Below are 21807 nucleotides of genomic sequence, written 5' to 3' on the forward strand. Positions count from 1 at the left end.
TGGGTTTTAATTTTACCTGTGTAAGCATTGTTTTCCAATCTTCTTCTAGAAAACTAAAATGGACAAGTATGAGTTACCAGTTTTTATTATATACCTGTAATACTGGAGAAAGCATTAAACTGATGAGAAGGAAATATATTTTGAATGGGAAGAAGTATTCTTGATAGATAAAACAAATGGGAGTGCAAAAAACTTGAAATTACATATGATCCTGATTCCTACTGCTTCTTATTCTCAGACACCTGTATCTATCAAAATAAAAATCAACAAAAATAATTAAACTCCTTACAAAAGATTTCCACATATTAAACCATTCCACGGAATTGTAAAAAACTTTATGAAATACAAGTTGCATCAGAAAATAAAAGCAACCTTAAGATGCTTATTGTAAAAAGCTATGATTTTACTAAACAACTTTATACTATATTTTATAGGCATGATTTTTCTTCTGTGGAGTGCTTTTAGTTATCTACTAAACCCACAGTCCCCTTGGTGCTATTACCTAGCAAAGTTTAGCATTGTTTCCCTGCTTAAGCTTTTGATTTTATACTGCCATTTTGAGTACAATAATTTCTAAAAATCATATATTTTAAATCAAATATCCCTAATAGAATGCAGAACAATGTAAACTGCTACAATCTCCAGCAAGTAAATATACACTAGACATAATTTTACAACACAAATGGTGCAAATACAGCAAAAAAGATTCCAGAAAATCTCATTTAACACTTCCCATTTACTTCTGAGTGTATTTGTAACAACAATTGGCGATCAAGGCCAGGAAGTGATGCCTGTTGTCGTTTTGCTCACTCTTGCAACGTCTATCTGCAAATTCTTGAGAAATTACATAAAACCTCCCCAGAAATTTAGGTGGTGATTTTTCAGAGAACTAGAGAAATTTGACTTAAAAACACTTGGAAAATTAGCTCCAGAAGCAGATGTGGATTCTGTCTCATATTGATTTTGGAAGCAAAAAACATTCCTTTTTCAAGGATAGTGCTTTTTTTCAGAATTGGGTTTTTAGCTTTCTCTTCACTTGCCAAGGAAAAGTCCAACATTACATGACTGTCTAGCACAGAGAAAAAGGGAAACTTCCAGTTAATTTCTACTTGTGCAGTAAAGTTCTGAACTTTACCCTGCACACTAGGAAATTATTTGGCACTAACATAATCAAAAAAACTTCACTTTCACACATGATGTGTATGTAAATGTATACATATTCTGCTGAAAGCTAACTTTTACTCTGTGTTGATGGATCAAATAATATATTGTCTTCTGACATATCTGCCTTATTTTTCAAGCCAAATCATGTATTTTGGCAACAGATTTTAAATGTCTGACAATACATTCATTTGCATATATTTCTTTTAACCATATATTCAAAAATATGACTTTGCTATAAGAAATTAATGCATGTTTTCTTTCAGTTAGAAATTTGTTTCATCTGGGTTCACCTGTAAATAGCAGAGGCTGGGTAAGATCCTGTGTCATAACTGACCCTCACTCTACCCCGGTACAGCTCTACTGCTATATGATCTTTATCGCCTTTGTAGAGCAGGATCCCACTGTCTTCATCTGTGGCAATCTAGTAAAAAGAAAGAATCACTGAGAAAGAAGTAAAAATAAACAGCAAATAAAAATGCTGTATTAAGTGAATCAGAATTTACTGACATAGTCTATTACTTCACAATAAGATTCTTCCTGGAAAGACAACATGACAAAATTTGTTTCCTTCTGTCACTAAGCATATCTACTTCAATATGAATAGTTATTCCAGTGATTTTTATCTCAAACTGTGAAAAGCTCTTCAAGTGAATGAGTAACAATTTTGGCTAATCTTCCACACCATGTAAAGTAATTTACACTCTTTTCCAGATGGTGATAAGACAAGGGGCAATTGGTTTAGACTTAAACAGGGGAAGTTCAGGTTAAATATAAGGAAGAAGTTCTCTACTGTGAGGGTGGTGAGGCACTGGAATGAGTTGCTCAAGGAGGTTGTGAATGCTCCATCTCTGGCAATGTTCCAGGCCAGGTTGGACAGAGCCTTGGGTGACATGGTCTAATGTGAGGTGTCCCTGCCCATGTCAGAGGGATTGGAACTAGATGATCTTAAGATCCTTTCTAACCCTAACCATTCTGTGATTCTTTGATTCCAGATCATAATCTACAACACAAGCAATCTTACCTGTAGAGTGATATTGGTTTGGGGGCGTATCTTTGCTGACGGGATTTGTAGATAGGATTCTTTGTTGATGAAGTTTATACTGATCAGCTTTTCACATTTCTCACCCTGGTAGCCTGATAAACACTGACAGATTGGTTCACTCTCTTTTATGATACACTGGGCTCCATTTTGACATTCATAATTATCACAAGGGCTGGTGCGAGGTAGAACCATTGGTGGTGAAAACTCACAAAACAAGCCACTAAATGGAAACAAAAAATTAGTATTGCCAAAAAAAAAAAAAAAAAGCAAGTTTGACAGAAGGCATACATGTTTTTACTGTCTTCAGATTTTCTCACCTGTAGCCTTCTGGGCAAATACATGTATATCCATTAACTGCATCAGTGCACTGTGCTCCATTTTTACATTTGTTGTCCTGGCAGTCATCAAAGTCAATATCACAATGCTCACCTACATATCCAGGTGTGCAATCACATCTGTGAAACACGAAAGCAAGTGGGATAGCACAGTGCTCATGGAAAAGTTAAAGAACTACTGAAGTGTTTAAAACTCAAGAAAAAAAAAAAAAAGCATTATTGTGATTTTGTGTGTAAAGACTATGTAGCTTAATCATTACTATATTAGAATCCACACGTGTTTGCTAGTTACGCATGCTCACTCATCCACCATTATTGTGAAGCTATACGTGTTTTAAATCTGGAGAGTCCTCATTACTAATTTTGACAGTTGTTCTTGGAATTTACGAATAATGCAGAATGTTACAGGACATTGTAAGTGGCTTTGAACACTAAAAATAATAAATATGCTTAGCTGTTGAAGCAGAGACAAATAATCCTAAACTTGTATTATACTGATAGATATTTTTTTTGTCAACTGAACACCTTCGAATTGCCCAATGTTCCATTTATACAGTCCAGAGTTTATGCATCATTTGTTTCCCCTGGAAGCTCCATTGTTTAAAAAATTAAGATGCATGCAACTGATTTAGTTAGATCCTGTGATTCCCTCTTTGGTGGTGTTTCCTTTAGTATCTAAAATTTTCTTAAAGTGGCAAGAGTAATTTTAAATAGCTGTGTTTATTTAAAATAGTTCAATCAAATATGTTTTAATTTTTATTCAACAATATATACAACTAAGAAAAGTGCAAAAAGAATATAAAGCATGATATTAAAAAGCCAAGTGAGATACATTCTTTTATGTTACTGCATGTACTGTTCCTGATTTAAAATCTCGAAAGTAACATGGAGGATTAATGAGCTAGACAGTAAAGTATAAGATGCCAGACCAGATTTACAGAAGTGGCATGTGGAAAATAAACATAACACACAACAATTGAAATCCCATAAGTTTTCTATTTTGTAATTGAAAAGTATCAACTTTATTTCATATTTATTTGCATATTTAATATATTTTTTGCTGTATTTTAAATAAAATGTCATTTCATAAATAGCAGGAATGATAACAACCTGATTTTAGCACAAAAGCATACTGTGCATAAACCAGGTACTTTTGACAATTGAAAGCTGCAGATTTCCTGTATTTATTAATCTAAAGCCTATTAAAAACACTTTAAATTGTGCATGCTAATTAATTATGATGAGGATATGGTGTAATTAAAGATTAGTTTTCCTGGGGATGAACTTCTATAGTTTTTTTACCTTCCAGCTTGCCTTCCTAATGTTTTTCACAATTACTTCTCAGAGAGCAGTATAATTATTCCACTTCAATTAAATGCAATTATTTTCCTACTGTCCAAGCACTAAAAGGGTTTTTTACAGACTGTCACATAGACTAACAGCTCTACTCTGCATTCCTATTTAAAATCTGACTGGAATTAGTGGAATTGGGACTGTTAAAGATAACAAAATTCTGTGAAACAAACTTAAGATAATAATGTAGTCGGCATGAAAATAATGGCCTATTCTGCTGTGATGCTTAGTAATAACTGAAATCAGTATTTTGAGACTAGAACTTACTTCCACTAAAAAAAAAAATGAGAAGTTAAGCAGGATAAAAAAGCAGCAATTTAGATTCAGCTGGACTGTGACAACATTTTAGACTTACTTGTATCCTTTGGGTGTCAAAATACACTTTGAGTCATGCTGGCAAGGATTCAGGTTTTGAGCACAGAAATCTAATTTCTCCTCACAGAGCTCACCTGGAATATAATGTATGCTTTCAATTCAGTGAAAATATCACTTGACCTGATATTTTAAAAATAACTAAAACTTTTTTTTTTGTGTTAACACTGAAATACACATACTTCATGATAATAATAAATACCTTTATAATAAATATTAATAAATATTAATAATAATAAATACTACTCTTTCTCATAACTCCTTTATAAAAATAAAATAGTTCAGTATCAATCAGCAGTATGCCAAGCCATCAGTGTGATTTTCTCTTACTTACTGCTATGCACATTACACACAGAGAAATATCCAGGTTTAAACTATAAGTAATTTATTACCCAAAAACCCCTGTTAATATCACTGCATGTCAATACAATTCCAGTTATCTCCAAATGAAAACTTGATTTCTACTTTTTCTTTAATATGATTCTCTTTTTTTTTTTTTTTTTGCATTTGTTAATGTGCTACAATTAAAATCTGTTATGTCAAAAGGAAAAAAAAGAATCTATGTCAAATGTCTACCCTTCCCTGCTGCTAGAAGCGGTGGCTCTAGTTTCCAATATTGGTGTATAATCTAGGAAATATTTTAATATGGTTAAAATACGATTTTATTGGCAGCTTTGTGAAAAGGAAACACAGGTGTATAAACAGATCAACAATGTCTTGTTCGCTGACTAACTAATCAGAAGATTCCCTGAATAGTGCACTCACAAAGTGTGTCACTGGTTTATGAGATACTTATTCCAACATGCATATGAAGAATGTATGTATAATCAACAGGTATAAAACCTATGCCTCCTGAATTCAGGCACTCACAGGTCTATGAGGCTCTAAAACTACAGAAGGAGAAGGATTGCCCCTTGTCATTCATCAAGTAATAAAACATGAGCTAGTGAGCAAAGAGAAGCAGAATTGTAAACCAAAATGAGGAAGAAAAAAGCAGAAGATAGCAGCATATGAGCAGACACCTTCACAGCTCAGGTTGAACTTCCCTTTAAAGCAGCACAATATTTGGCATCCTTCAGTTTTACTTATCTGAGTGTGGTAGTGTCCTGCAGTACAGTTAGCTCAAGCATCAGTACCTGCTGGAGGGCAGCCTGAGATTAAAATAGCATATGATGGCTTTACCGCTTGTTAACACAGTACTGAGGGTGAGGACAGCACCAACATGAATATGGTATGAGGAAAGGACAGCCCATTTAGGGACACAATTTGGGTAGAATCAGGAACAGGTAGAATGGGAAAAGGAAAAAAGTTATAGGATAATAGTATTGGAATGGAGATTCTGGAGAGAGTATATACCTTCCAGAATACATACACATGTGAGTGTATGTGCATCAGTTCATCAGTTACTACTGTCATTAAGCAATACGGTTTCTAACATTTTATACTGCTCCTTGCCAAGTACCTAGCACCACATAGAAGCTTCTTCTTGCTTACACAGGCTTCTCTGGAATTATAGAAGCACACACCATAACAAACTGAAAGCAACAGATTTAATAGATCCTCCAGAGACATTTGTCCTTTCCACAGCATGTGTGCCCGCACTGTAGTGTTTAAAACTGCGTATCATGATTATGAATACTGACTACCCAAGTCTTAAGACATTATTTCCAGGACGTATCTCTTAGGGTATGTAGACTTTATTTCAAATGATGGACAACTAAGCAAAAACTTAAAAAAGTAGAACATTAAAGCAAAGACAGAGAAAAAGCAAAACTGAACCAGAGCAAAGATGGTTATGCTGGATAAACTGCATCTGAAACATGCATGCTAAAGATGGTAAGATAGGGGACCTCTACATGGGATAGCACATTACTAATTTGCAAGTAGCGCATTTTCCCTGCAAAAACAAATAAAGCTTTAACACAAGAAAATGGCCTTCAAGCACAGGTTACTTAACAGTCTTTGGGAAAGCCGTCAATAACAACGTGACTTTGTCAATACATGTAGGAAACTGAATCAAGATCAAATGCAGGCCACTGATGATGACTAATACAAAGGATTTTAATTCTATCCTCAAAGCCTCTTCAAACTCTCAATGGACTTATTAGTCTGGAAATGTGCAATTGTTATGACTAGGTCACTGCACAAAGAATCCTGAAATACCGGGGATTCTTTGCATCCCATTACATATCAAACAAGAACCATATCCCCATCTCTTTTCAAAGGGTTTTGTTCAAACAAATACAAATATAAGAGGTAGTAATTCTTCACATAGCATTTAGACAATTTGCAGAACTTGTTGTAATAGCTGAAATCCATTTAAAGGCCAGCAGTGTTTAAGAGCGAGACATAAATATGAGAACAGAAAATTCAGTTTTTCAGGAACATGAAGTGGAATAATAAAAAAATCACTTTCAAGCCTAGTTTGTTCACATTCCTATGGCTTAGAAATATATGCATATGTCTACACATATGTGAATATATGCATACATATACACACCTCCATACAAATATCCTATGGCATATATTCTTTATTAAATTACATGCAGAACTACAAAATTTATGACACTCCAATTACAAATAATAAGCATGCCTGTTCAGTACTTCTGAGACTTGGACAAAAACACCTCTAAATATTCCCAAAATTAGTGATTCAAACAGTATATCAGAGACTTTCTGAAAGTGACCTACTGAATCTGTCTTACAAGCTGGGCTGGAAGTTTGCTGTATCTAGATAGATTCACAGTAGAAGTTCAGTGGAATCCCCCAACGTATGTAGAAAAAAGGCAAATTAGGACTGGCATAACAGGAGCAAGCAATCTTACTGCTGCTGCCAATTTTACTGAACTGGCATTCATTTTGCTTCCGGATAGTAATCATGCCATGCATTACATTACTATGGCTCAGACCTCTGAAATCTCATGTGTGGCAAACAGTTTTATTGAGTAGTGTCTAAGCCTTTCCATTTTTGGTTTTTTTTTTTTGTTTGTTTTTTTTTTGCTTTTTTTTTCAATTTTTTTTTTTTTTTTATTTTGTTTATTCCCCTCCTCTCATCCAGGTACTTCTGAAATACATGATTTCTTAAAGTCATAGGTAGATGGCCCTAATAAACTGCAAGCTGCATCACCCTCATGGAAAGCTATGGGGTGCTTAAAAGTCTGAATTCCCAAGTCACACCTGTGAATCCTGCACAGAGACTGAGAGCTAAATTGGAAATTTAAGTTTGAAATAGGTTTAGAGTTTTGAGAAAGGAAGAAAAGCTTCCCCTTGCATTTGCAAATTGTATGAATCATACACAATCATATCACTGGAGGGAGCTTTTAATTAAACAGTGTGTTAGCAACTAGCCTAGTGAATCAAGGAAAGAACACGGTAAACATGGCAGTCCATGCAATGAAATAATTCTGTAAATTCCCCTATGAACAAGAAAGTTAGTTTTAGGTTAAGTACAGACTTTCATTATAAAAAGTAGTATTCATGACAGACTTGAACACAAGATTGGTAAAAAAAAAACCCAAGGAAAATTCAAGATAGAATTTAAAATGTGTACATAAGATACTGAATTTCTGAATGAAAATATAAATACTAGAAGAACAAACCAAAATAACTCAAATACAAGATCTGTTAAAAGATTTATATTCTGAATAAAGTGTTCCCATAACCAAAATATAACTGCTTGTGAAAAAGTAATAGAAAACCCAAGTAAAAATTTGTGACATGGAGTCTGAACAACTGAAGAATAGCTTCCTGGTAAAGCAACATCTCTTAGCATACTGAATAACCAATGCGTTATTCAGAATTTAACTGAGACAAGGTGAAGGGGAGAAAGTAATTTCGTTGAAATGAAAAGACAAGCGATCAAAGTGAAACACTCATTGAAAGAAATATCAAATTTGGGAGTTAGGCTCCTTGGTTTCACTGAAAGGAAATCTTAGAAAGTCCCCTGATTTGGGAAGCATAATATAATGTTTTAAAAACATGCTTCAAAATAATGAAAATGTTGTGAAACACATGTCTCAATTCAAGGAAGCTTGTCACCAATGTGTGTGTACATTCCTTTATTCATCTAATAATACTGTAACTGAGGCTTCTATAAGACTAAGCAACTATGGTTTTGAAAGATGGAAACATTTCTGTAGTTAGGCAAATAAGCAACAGATTAATTTGTTTAAAAATAAGCAGTGGATAAAGTGTCAAAAAACCCATGAAAAGCTTCCAAAGTTTAACTAGAAACAGGAATAACTTTTTTCATAAGGTAAGGTATCTTTCTTAATTAATCTAAAGAGCCTGGATTCTGGATTCTGGTAAAGAGTAGCACTGCAACCAGTGGAACTCTGCATGGTGGGCACAGTCCAAGGCCAAGACTGGAATATGTTCTGAGATTTTGCAGCTATATATAGAGGATGATACAGACTCCAACAGCCAGACAACACTATTAAATACTGATGATGAGTTGTGCATAATACTCGGCTGACTAACCAAAGTTTTAAGTTTGCGAGATTCACAGGTCAGTTTGCATTTCCTCCTATGTTAATTCTCTCTGTAAATAATACAATAATATAAATGTAATTCTAATGCTATAAATACTGGAACATGGTGATAATATGTCCCCTTCTTTTCTCAAGGCTGAACAGATCTTTAACTCTGGATTTTGCAATATATAAAGACATGGAGTACAACAAATAATGAGGAACAATGCAATGAGGTAAAAAAAAAAAGGATTTACATTATTGTTATTTTGAATAATTGGGCAATAAATACAAAATATAGTCAAATAAAGCAATGCCAGCCACTGTATTTCTGAATGAAGAGGACAGCTCTAACACAAATGGTTGTGGGCATCTGAATATAAAAACACTGCTAATTACAGGGAAGCTTACCGAAGAAACAAGCTTAAAATCACTAGTGTATTCACAAAGCTGGGTGTGATATTAGAATAAAAAATAGAGACAGAATGTGAAAGAAAGAATGGTCAGTTTTAATTATCAAAATCATGTTTTAGCTAGAAGATCTACTAGCTGTTCCAAAACTAAAATAACAAATATATATTACAGACTTACTGGTAATTAGATGCGTATATATATACATACATACATTCATTCATTTCAGCTTCTGATCTTGATGCAAAATACTGTGAGTCAGCTTCTGCAGTATTTATGTTTCATCAATTAGGTATTATTATCTGCATCTTTGACTGGAAGTCTCTGCTTAATTACTTTTGACTCAAATAGCCAATAAGAGCGTAGGAGTGGTTGGAAAATGCCAGTGACATTTAACAAACTATATACAGAAAAGTGCTGCATTTTTATGAAGTCTTGAGTTTGATGAACATTAGACAATATTAATGATTTAAAGTCTTGAGCTCATTCAGAAAAGACAAAAATATCCAGAATGCAGTTTATATCCAAAATATGAACATTTTGTTGGAATTTTAAAGTAAAATTCTAGATTTGATTCATTGCTGGACTATTCCTTTCACTATTGCTTATGTCTGTTCATCTATTCCCCATGCTTGTGGATCTCAGTGTAAGACCAAATTAATTTAGTTTAATATTTCTAGTTGTTTTACATACGTTGTTTGGCAGCAACAAAGAAATAGCAACTTTAAGGCAAGTAAGCTTTTAGACAATTATGGAAAACAAAGGATGGATCGTAGACCAGAATCAGAAATGACAATGATCAATGAGTCTCAAGTATTCAGCTTTCAAGGATATAATGTATAACTCTCCCTTTAGGAAAATGTAGTAAAATTAACTTAATACTGAAGCTTTTAATATAAAATAGTCATTTGAAATATATTAAGCTGGGTGTTTTACAATGAGTGATGAAAAGCAAGAGTAGCAAAGGTATCTCTGTAATCTAAGAAGCTGTCACACTTCAGTGCAGTTCTTGTAAGAATCAGGATTATGATCCTGATTTAATTAAATTATTAAACTTTTTATCAAGTTTGATATGACATGATTTGCATTGGATTACTTGCATGCTTAAATTTTAGGCAGGTAGTTATTTGATTACCAAGTGAATTGAAAGTAGTAACTCACTCCTTTATTTTAGGAGCCAGAAGACCATATAAGTAAGTTTTGAACATGGAAAAATTATCTATCTATCTATCTATCTATCTATCTATCTATCTATCTATCTATCTATCTATCTATCTATCTATCTAATCTATCTAATCTATCTACCTATCTATCATCTATCTATCTATCATCTCTCTCTCTCTCCCTCCCTCCCTACCTACCTATCAATGTCTAGGGCTTGCCTAAACTGAGTAATTACTTAAAATTATCTCCTCCCCCTTTATTTTCCTACTATTGTCACAATTCAAAAGATGTCTGGCATGATAAAACTGACTGATCCTCAAAGCAACTTACAGATCATCAGTAGCTTTTATGTTCGGCTGCCAAGATACTACAAGTATGTGTCACATACACATGTGCTTAATTTTGTTGCTGAAGTTATTTCACATTCCCTGGATGTTTGATATTTTCTTTGTGAGGATTTTGTTCCTGATATAATCAGTAATTTTAATACGTTATAATTCACACTTGTGTAATACATTTACAGTGACTATAATTCTTTTTAGAATCATTACCTTTCTACCTTTAATCGCATTTAAAGACATTTAAACATCAGCAAAACTAATTATACACAGGTAACAGTTGCTTCAATTTGAAATGAAGACTCGAGTCTCTTTGTAGTGGCATCTTCCCTTTACATTCCATTTGAAAAACTGTTTTTCATGAACATAGAAATTAAGTTTCTCTTTTGATTTCCTAAGCTTCTGTAATTTGCGCTACTGTAGATCAGTGACAAAAAAAAAAAATCCATAAATTACAGATGTTGAAATAGTTATTTTAATCTGCCTTTTTTTTTTAATTAAAAAGTTGAATAACTAAGAACTCAACTTTTCTATTTATTTGTACTGAGCTTGTACTTTTCCTAGTTTTTCTAGGGAAAAGTACTCTTTTAGAAAATTAACCAGTTTCATACTAGGATAGTAACAGAACAATGTAGAAAAAATAACAGAAAGTGACAAGGCAAAAGAAAACAAGAGGCTGTCAATAACTAATAATAAAATGCAAATATGGTAGCATGCCTAAATGGAATACAGCTTAAGCATGGAACACCTGTGGTTGGAATAATTTTCTGGAAATGTCTTGTTCTTTCCATCATTTACAGAAATAATTTAGGCTCCCAGTTTAAGTTGGAAGAATTATTCATCAGATGTCTAAATTAATCAACATAGATGGTATAATTGCTGCCTTGCACAACCTGTTATTTCATGGATAATGAATATATTTTTATTACTAGTGAAATATTGCTTTATAGACTGCACAATATATTTATGAATTTAAATTAATGGCAAATACACTACAAGATGATTCATTTGCTTTTAAAACTATATATGTAATTTCATAAATATATCATCGCTGTGTTAGCTCTCAGACTGTATAGATGATCAGATTGTATGGAAGATGGTTTGTCTCTTTTAGTGAGATAAGTGTTAGGCAGAAACTTAGATCGGCAACACCCAAAATTAGTGTCATAGATCTCTTCACTACTACTTTTCTTGTACCATAGCCTCAGCTTAATGTGGTCATTTCAGTTTCTTCAGGTTTATAAAGCAAAAAAGGCAACAGAAATGATGAGCAAGAAGATTGCCGTTTTATACTCCAGTATATTTTCTGGTACCATAAACTAAGACATTAAAGCAAAACAGTGCTATAAAACAGAGAATACATTCAAATGGAACCACTTTATCTCTTTAAGGTGATGAGAATAAAGATTTCAAAAGATCACGAGGGGAACTTTTTTGATAGTCCTATCAGTGACTGCACACATTTTTAGTACATCTGAAAAAAAAACAAAAGTAGTATTACAGTTCTCCTGTACAGCAATCTGCATCTTCAATGACCTTCTTTTGACATGTATTCACGGTAAGAGGCAAGTGCCTAATTTGAGGATTTGCAGTGAGCTTTCTAAATTACATCTACATACGATTTATTTGATCATATGTAAGAACTGAAATCCATGCACCTTTAAGGAAGGGAAAGTGAGAAACCAAAGTAAGTGAAAATAGGCTTAAAAGACAACTGACCTTTTTCCACTTCATTCAGATTAGCAGCTTGCAGTGACAAAGACAGAAGAGACAAGAGACTTTTTACATTGTAATACAACAGCATAGCACATTAAGCTAGTGCACAACTATAGCAGCAGAGAGGTTGATATAGCAAAATGAAGCAAGCTTCAGAGTCTCACCTACAGCAGAGCAAAACAAACAGAAAAGGTAAGAAGTACATGCCACTGGTGGCATAAGAGAGGTTTTACTTCTGGATCAGTCAGATATACGATCTAATGACTGATGGAAATGGGCAAGAGAAATGATCATCTGAATCTATAGAATGTACATAAAATGACCTTAAGTTTACTATAATGAGATTAAAATAAAGGAGATGACAATGTGAAGAGAATAGCAAAGTTAAAGAGTGCAGGACATAGTGAGGTATTCTTATTTCTCAAGGTTTCATCAGACACCCTGAGTGTCTGCTGATTCCATTTGCTTACTGTTGATTCACAGTTGCAGCCTGCGATCTTAAGAAAGCTCACAGTATATAGTACAAATATAATTTCTTTGTCTTTCCACCTGTAACTGTGGAGATAATTCTAAAATTTAAATGAGGCAGAGAAACATGGATTAATTCTCAATTATTAAGCACCATCATAATAAGCTTTTTAAATTGCTTGCTTTTAAACCAACACTGCATACTTGAGAAGTGTCAATTTTCAAGGGATTGTTAGAGAAGTAAAAAAGCGATTGTTTTTACACTGCAGCATTCTTTATAGCATTTTTTATAGATTAAAGGAGAATGATACCAGCAGGTTTCAGCTGACTTCTTCCTTATACTGTGCTATGAAATGTAAAACACATTTGCAGATAACCGTTCACCCAGAAAAATATTCTGGGCTAGTGCACTTCCACATTCAGTACATATATGCCGTGACATCTCGAACACAGACAATTCAAAGTATTTCCAACAGAATTAAAAGAGAATAGGATGAGCCTACAGTGGTATTTTCATGGTATGTACACTGTCCCAGTCTGCAGCATCTTACAGCTCATTGACTTTCTGAGCTAGAGATAAGTATCTCTGAATTTAAAAAAATCTTTTTACTTGCTAAATATACAGCTTGTTTTTCTGATTGTTAACCAACTTTTGCCCAGCTAGTATATGAATTCATTTAGTGAAAAATACCTTTAATAAAAAAAAACTCATTATCAATACGCATATCTGATTTTAACCTGTTAGAACAAACGTCAAAATCCAGATGTTTACAGTGTTCCTCATGAAATTCACTGTATCCATACTGAACAGGGATTCTGTTTATCTTTCAAATCAGGCTATAAGCCAGAGGAGAAAAACTAAAAAAAATAATCGTATAAAAAATTTGGTATCTCATGCACACTTGAGGCAACTGTAAGGTTACTTTATATTCTGAACACTACCATTTCTAGGCACTGATGTGTCCAGACTATTCTCAGTCAAATTCTTAATACTGAAAGTTATTTAATTATTATGCAAAAAAACAGGATGATGGACGTGAAGACCCCTTGACTAGCTCAATGATTTATATTTTCTGCTTATAATAAATCTCAAAAATTACTTAGGATAGCACGTATCGTGTCCTATCCTCATATGCTTTGTCAGACAGTATACTGTACAACTCTGTATTGTATCCCGCCAAATGAAAAAAATGAACTTTTGCTGCAATTTTTGCCCAACTTGTCTGCAAAATGAATTGAGTCTCTTGGTGTTGTACGTTTAAAGAAGTATCTTTGTTTTGGCAAGGTGCTGGAAAAAATCTGATGAGATGATGTAAATTCTCAACATTTTTTAAAAAGCAGCACAGCTAAACTCACTGATAACAAGTAGATCGATTTTTTTTGTAGCTGGTGAGAGGATTCTTACCCACTCACATGACCTACTGACTTCTGTAGCAACTGTAAGTAGGCATTGCACCTGTAAAAGCAAATCTTTCTTTCCAAAAGAACTACAGTTAACCCACTTGCCATGTAAACTCACAGTATTTTCCTTTTAGAATTATGCACAATTATTAATCAAGTAAAAAAATACATATCCTTGTATTTTGACTAAAGAAGTACAACTGCAATACAAACATCAAAAATGTTACCAGTGCTTATTCTCCTTTTTGCTCTAACCATGTGGATGTATGGAGAAATGCTACATCTGCTGTTCCAACTGTGATTATAAAACTTACATTTTGATTACAATATTACAGAAATGCAACAGGCACACTTAATCAAAGTTTTAGGCTAGCACATGTAAAAAAGCCTTTATACCCACTCCATGGATATTTAATACAAAACAGTCTTTCCTATGGCATACTGTGAATATAGCAAGCCATTGACTTTAGCAGTTACATGCACTAAGAGCAATGTCAAAAATTAAGAAATGAACACAGGTAAAAATACCTGCAAAGCTGCAGAGGAGGAATGCACCTGAAAATCAATTGTTTACTACTTAACAGATATATGAAACCTTTTAGCATGAAGCCACTGAACAAGAATACCAGACTGATGTGATTTTGATTTGCATTCTTCCAGCCTACCTAGTGAATAACTCATCCCATTTTTAAAGGAGATAGTGACTGATCCCAGGGGAGATGAAGCTTGACTCACATGTACCTGAAATAGCTGTTATCGGAGAAATAGCAAACACCCGTCTCATTGATGCTGTTACCTGTCATTTTCTAAAGCTTAAATTGTCAATTGCTCTTGGGTATTAAGGTATCAAGCAAACCAGTATTTTATCTATGCAGATTATGTCTGTTCTTCCAGATGCGGATCATCCAGTTATTATTATTACATACCTTATTCTGGTTACTTATACTTTTAACCTCTATTGCTATACATATTATAGTTCATTCTGTACGGAGACATTTCTACCAAATGTTTACCTATCATATCTACTGGATGAATACATATGTTAGATTATGAAGCTGCATTTCTTATACTTGTGTTCTATCATCTTCACTCTCTATGGGTTTCCAAGATTTAAATATTGACTTTATGTCTGAATGCCCTAAAATATTTGAGCAATCCAATAGCTTGTAGAACTAATGATGGAAAAACCTTGGATTAAACAGGAGTTAGCTGTGTTTTCAATAAATGAAATTAATTAAGAGGTTTACGTCTCCTCACAGTTTTCCAGAGCTCAAATCTGATTGATTAAAATGAAGATATAGGATGGATGAGTAGAGTTAATTTCCAAGTTGTAATGTATTTTACATTTCCTTTTTCATGCATTTCAAGTCATGGTTTTATAAATTTAAGCTCTGTGTTCTCCTAATGGTCAACTAGCTGTCAGAAAATAGATCTGTCTATTTAGAAGAACTATAAAACAGATCAATGTAAACAATAGATCCTACTTATTCTCCAGTGTTGACGCTCTAACTATCCTCCGTTCCCACAGAGATGATGATGATGGCAAGCAAGAGACCCTCTGTCTCAAAAATAGGAAAATGCTTTGGCTTGTCTGTCAACTGATAGAAACAAATAATTAGACACTCAGTAACTAGTTGTTTTTTTGTGTTTGGCTTCTCTCTGTGGTAGAAGAGAAAGCATCACACTCTGCATTAATGTTTCTAGCGGAGGACAGGACAACACCCAGGGGTGTCAAATTCAGTTCCCTACTGGCACAGACACATCCTTTTCTGTATACAAGATAAAAGTAGAATATTTTTCACATTTCTATACCTACAGAGGTTCTTCAGTGGGAAGTCTGATTTAGGTAAACAGTAGGGAGGGACACACATAGAATCAAAATTCTATAATGTCAAAGGTAACAAAGGAATTAGTGAGTGGCCATTCAGTCTACTTTTGACTATAAGCCATACAGGAGAAAAATATGGGTGTAAACCCGGCTTTTAGTCAACTATAGAGTAACTACTAATTCACCTACAAACTGAAAAAATATTATTGTTCTGCTAGGAATTCTTGAATCACTTGTACTTTCTCTTATACTCCTACCTGTATATTCCGGTGGACAAAGGCAAGTATAGTTATTAATTCCATCCACACAAGTAGAATTATTTTCACAGTCATTGTCTTCACAGTCATCAACATTTATTTCACAGTTTTCACCTTCAAATCCATCTGCACAAATGCACCTGTAATACAAAAACAAAACTAACCACATTGACATTTTAGCTGGGAAGACCAGGCAAGAAGTTTTGTAATTAATTGGTATAATAATTCATAACCATTATCCCGTAAAGGAACACAGCTGATATAATGTAAAAAAAACCCAAACCCACATAGTAAACACTACCAAAATAAATTTCATATTTTAAATTACATAAAATAGGCTTTTAAATTTATGCCTTGATCTTAAGGAGCTTCTTAAACCACTGAGCAGTTCTTTGAAAAAGCATGCTACCTTTATATTATAAGGTTAGATTTTATTTCTTATGGAAAGCGATCCTTTTGCTTTTTTTAAACATGTGGAAAAGATTATGGAATCAGGGATTAGTATGCAACAGTATTCCAACATCATTCAGTTAAACGCACCAATCTAAAACTTGGTTTAATATCCTATGCACAATATATGAATGAATATATAAAAGCAAAGCCTGTATGAAACTTCAAAGCAGTAATTATTTTTGTTATTATGTCTATACAAAAAAATACATCAAAATAGCAAATGTAAAAGATCTCTGAAACATGACTACACATATATTTTCACATAAAATGCACTATCTATAATTTCTGCAGCTTTCGTTATAAGATTGCTTTGATTTTCAAAATAGTGTTTAAACAAACAAATGGAAAAGGTCAAATTCTGAGACATGACTATGTAAATTTAAATTCTATAAGCATAGCATTAAGATGTACACACAAGTTTTAATAGAAAACTATTTAATCTTTGGGCAGAATTTGGATTAAAAAATAAGAATAATGACATAATGAATTGCAGGATAATGAATTGCATCTTTCTGAAGTGCCATTTCTAACAAGCTTGAGTTGTAGATTATTAAATTACTAATAATTTCACATAAGAATGCAAAAGAACTTTATTTCATAATTCATGAAGTACATCTGGAGTAATTGTACTGTGTGATTAAATAACTCAAGATTAAAAATGCTCACAGCATGTTTATCTGCTGGCATAGTGAGTTTCAAATGAATCATTAATTTTCTGTTTCACTGGGATTTACATTGTATCATTTACATGCTGTCTGTTGAAGTAATACACACAACAACAGATGAATTGTGAGATTTTTTTTCAGCAGGGATCTAGCTAGCTATTAATTAGCATAATGGAGCCAATACTGTGTTGTCTTGACCTGATATGCCTCCATTAATCAGAATCATTTGTTATTGGTTTTAACAGTTTCAGAGCTTTAGAAGCTTTCCAAGGACAGCAACATGTTCTGAACACTTCAGAAGCACTAAAAATCTGCCCTTGTGGTGCACTCACTTGCAAACACAGAGAACCCGAATATTAACACCAAAATTATTTCAGCACATAAAACTCTGTAGTTTTATATCCCGTTATTACAATTAAAAGCAACCTACCAGAAACCATCTTTTTCCCCTTCTTTCAAATGACAAGTTCCGCCGTGGTGGCATGGGTTACTAATGCAAGCATGAATGGGGATATCACAGTCTTGACCCTATGCAGGGAACAACGGTTATAATTTAAGAAGAACACGTACACACTATTGGAAGGGAACCAAATAAAACGCAAAGGTACCTTCATTCAGTACCTACCTTGAAACCATATGGGCAAGTACATCTATAGAAGTCAACTGGATCATTGTTGCAGGTTCCATCATTTTTACATGGATTTGATAAACAGGGGTTACACTTAGCAAGAATATTAACATCCACAGGCCCTTAAAAATACAAATTTAATAGTCAGAAACAAAAATGATTTATATTTGATAGGATATATTTGCCATTTTGCTTTAAATTTAAAATGAAATTTATGTTTTAGACTTTGTGGTGTTTCCATACAGATAAAATGCTGGACTGTCCTTAATACTTTTGAGATGACCAACTAAATTTGAATGGGATTCTTAGTTTAATTATCACTTCAAGAAAAAAATAAAGCTTATCCCAAGGTTCCCATCCTCTGAAATCTGTACAGTTCTCCTCCATGATGATTACCTTTCCTTTATATTAACAAAATGATGAATAGATTTGCAGCTTTAACCTCTTCAGGGGGTAAAAATTAAAAATTGCCTGTGAGAAAAAGAACTATCACAGTCTGCAGTCCTTCCCTAATGGTGTTACTGAAAATACTATTTTAAATATACTTTCAATTTACATTTTATTTTCAGGGTCAGAGATCGCAAAATGAACTGGTAAAATTACTTATAAATTGGTTGAAGATCTGTGAACTGTAAATTACATTGTTCAAGCTATGTCACCACAAATAGCTCTATATTGTGCCTTGCCCCCTTATGGAGTCAGCCACAGTCCTGTCCATTAGTGCATTAGCTGAGCCCACAAAACATGCAGACTGTACCATGAACCTATGTGCAAATGAAGGCTGCAATCCATGCCTGCAGTCTAGTTTTTATACTAGTGATTATAATGACAGAGTTCAGAAATTAACATTGAAAAAAATCTTGAGTTTTAGAAGCCAGACTTAGAGCTTTGGCCTACATAAATCTTATCCTCATATATAAATATTTTTTAGATACTTAATTATCTTTCTGTTGTTTTGCAATTTTAATACAGCCTTTTCATGGTGAATTTGCAAGTTAGGCACCAATTTTATTTTTTTTTTGTCAACCAACCAAAGAAATCACTGCTTATTTGTTAAAAATTAGAAATCACCTGTGTATAAATAATGTTTCTTTTTCATACACTTTGTGATAGAAAAAAGTTTGATAACTCTAAGAGGAAGTAGGTGACTTGGCCAAAAGCCTATTAAGAGAATGATCATACACTCTCTGTTATCTCCAGCTCTATCGCCTGATGACATTACTGCCTCCAGCTTGATTTATTTCAGATTTCACCTATGAAAAATACTTCAGCTATCCACAAGTGATTTGTACATTTCAAGGAATAATCAGTGATTTCTTCTAACTAGACACAGAGTCAAAACAAACTGAGACCTAGTGGTAGAATTTACGATTACTCCATAACAGGCTTTACTCAAAATGAGACAGACTGCAAAGTCTTCTGAGCTAACAGGCACTTTTACTGAGATACAGGGCTTTGGGGGGGTTTAAACTTGAATATATTTACTTTCTTTTCTTATTTTTCTTTGCAAAAATAATTTCAGATAAATCACTGTAAAGGAATGGGCATGGAAGGAAGCCATGATTATATGAATTCAGCAAGGGTTATTAAACAAGGAGAGGTTGACATTTTATTTATTTGTTTATTCAGTTATTTATTTTTGAATCTGCAGTTGCCCCTTCTGTGTCACAGCTGGCAGCAAATCCAGAGGGATGAACATGGTAATCTGTGATAAGATGCTTACTGCCAGAGCCTCAATCTGTAGGGATCATTGACTATTCTTGTTTCCGTTACCTTATTTTGTAAGAGGAATCTATACCTGATTAAAATTTCTGTTAGACCAGCAAACAGCAGAGGTAGAAGAGTTAAAACATACATCACAGAATTAAAATCTAGAAAGTCCTGCCTGTGTACTCTAGATTACTGCTGATTATTTCTAGAATACATTAAGGGGTTCTATGAAAAAAATAAAGTGCAAGAGGCACATATTTAAAAAACAAAAAACTGGAAGCACTGTGCTGTAGCATGAAGTCTATGCTTCCTTGCCTCAACTATTATGAGCATCATATCCTCTTTTCTACTTTTGATGCAATAAAAAGCTAAATATTTGGCATGAATTAAAAAACATTCAACAACTAATGTTATTTTCTGAAACAGATTAGCAATCTTAATTTCACTTCCAAAACAGAGCCAGAAAATGGGTACCTACGTCTCAATAAGATCATATATATCATTGTATCTGAATTTGTGCTGTGTTTATTTCAAACTATTATTTATGTATTATCCAATAAAAAAAAAAATTGATTTATTATTCTTCAGTTGCAAGATCAAAAAATTTAAATTCTTGAGGTATTTTTACTGAAGGCTAATGGAAAGCCAGTTCTGGTATTTATTTTCATTTGCACTATACTGTTCCTTTTATCTTTAAAAGTGTTAAAAGTCTTGTATATGAAAAAGGATTGGGTTCATAACCTATTCTTTATTTTTTCATATTGTAGACATTGTTGAATAAGCCCTAGATGGAAAAAAATTCTTAAAAAAAAAAAAAGATAAAGCAGCATTCTTTAGTAAACAGTGAAAAGCTAACTGTATTTTATTGACATAGACACACGCATGTAGCTAACATTTTCGAAGAAAAACATGACACAAATGTTTTCTTTCTACAGAAAACTTGTGAGAAAAACTTTCAGCTCTCACATTTTATTACTCCTATTCTCTCTTGTATTTGGCCTCAAAATCAGTATCTACACTGATTCACTTACACTAAAGCTGCTAATGAAATCACCAATTTTAGTACAATACAGTGGAAACAATCATTTCAGTCAGACAATTTTCAGAACTCAAACCCAGGCTTTTAAAATAAGAGACTGTTCACACAATATGTTAAATGATGTATCATGAAGACTCAGCTGTAAATTCATCAAAGGGGAAAACACACAGTAAACATGCATGTCTTAGGAATGAGCATTGCTTGAGGTACACAAAAGGAAGGTCAGAAGGTCTGCTCTTAATCAGATCACCCATTCCAGGTCTACTTATAACCTTACCTGGTATCAGAAAACCACAAGGCCCTGGAATCTCTAGAGGCAGGGCATGGATGATAAAGAGGTAAAAGATTGAGAATCTGTTAGAGGCCACATAAAAGAGGAAAAAAACCCACCCATACACGTAGAAAAACAACTGAAAGAAGAAAATACTAATGGATGATTCCTGAAGTAAAAGAACTCATAAAATTAGTAAGGTACAATGATTTTATGGAGCTGGAGGCCTGAGATGAGACCTAATTTTAAAATGCTTATTTTCACTGGGAACTATTAATTATGTAAATAAAATTCAAGCACCCATTTCAGTTTCAAAAAGATATCAAAAGATATCAAAAGATACTGATAAGAGGGAATGACTCAGTACTCTCTTTCTGTAAATATATACACAATAGTTGACCATCAACAGATATTCTGAAGAGTCGTCTCCCACCTAGCCTAAAATTTTGGTCCTAATAGGAATATAGCATCTTCCTAATTTCTATTCAACAGTTCACAGAATCACAGAATCCCAAGGGTTGGAAGGGACCTCAAAAGATCATCTAGTCCAACCCCCCCGCAAGAGCAGGGTAACCTACAGTACATCACACAGGAACTTGTCCAGGCGGGCCTTGAATATCTCCAGTGTAGGAGACTCCACAACCGCCCTGGGCAACCTGTTCCAGTGCTCTGTCACTCTTACAGTAAAGAAGTTCTTCCTGATGTTAACGTGGAACTTCCTAT

At 33.7% G+C, this 21807-nt stretch overlaps 1 protein-coding gene across 3 annotated transcripts in view; it reads right to left on the reverse strand.

Annotated features, from left to right (window-relative positions):
• The window catches only part of SLIT2 (slit guidance ligand 2), a 264394-nt gene that overhangs the window by 14556 nt on the left and 228031 nt on the right, over window positions 1–21807 (reverse strand). For all 3 annotated transcript variants that reach the window (XM_065699857.1, XM_065699849.1, XM_065699866.1), the window contains 7 exons: window positions 18062–18186; window positions 17867–17964; window positions 16319–16458; window positions 4250–4343; window positions 2524–2661; window positions 2186–2426; window positions 1455–1585 (listed from right to left, as the gene is read on the reverse strand). In XM_065699857.1, coding sequence (XP_065555929.1) covers window positions 1455–1585; window positions 2186–2426; window positions 2524–2661; window positions 4250–4343; window positions 16319–16458; window positions 17867–17964; window positions 18062–18186 — 967 coding nt within the window. The remainder of the gene's footprint in view (window positions 1–1454; window positions 1586–2185; window positions 2427–2523; window positions 2662–4249; window positions 4344–16318; window positions 16459–17866; window positions 17965–18061; window positions 18187–21807) is intronic.

Source organism: Lathamus discolor, chromosome 1 (assembly GCF_037157495.1).
Source record: "Lathamus discolor isolate bLatDis1 chromosome 1, bLatDis1.hap1, whole genome shotgun sequence".
NCBI classification, from domain to species: domain Eukaryota; kingdom Metazoa; phylum Chordata; class Aves; order Psittaciformes; family Psittacidae; genus Lathamus; species Lathamus discolor.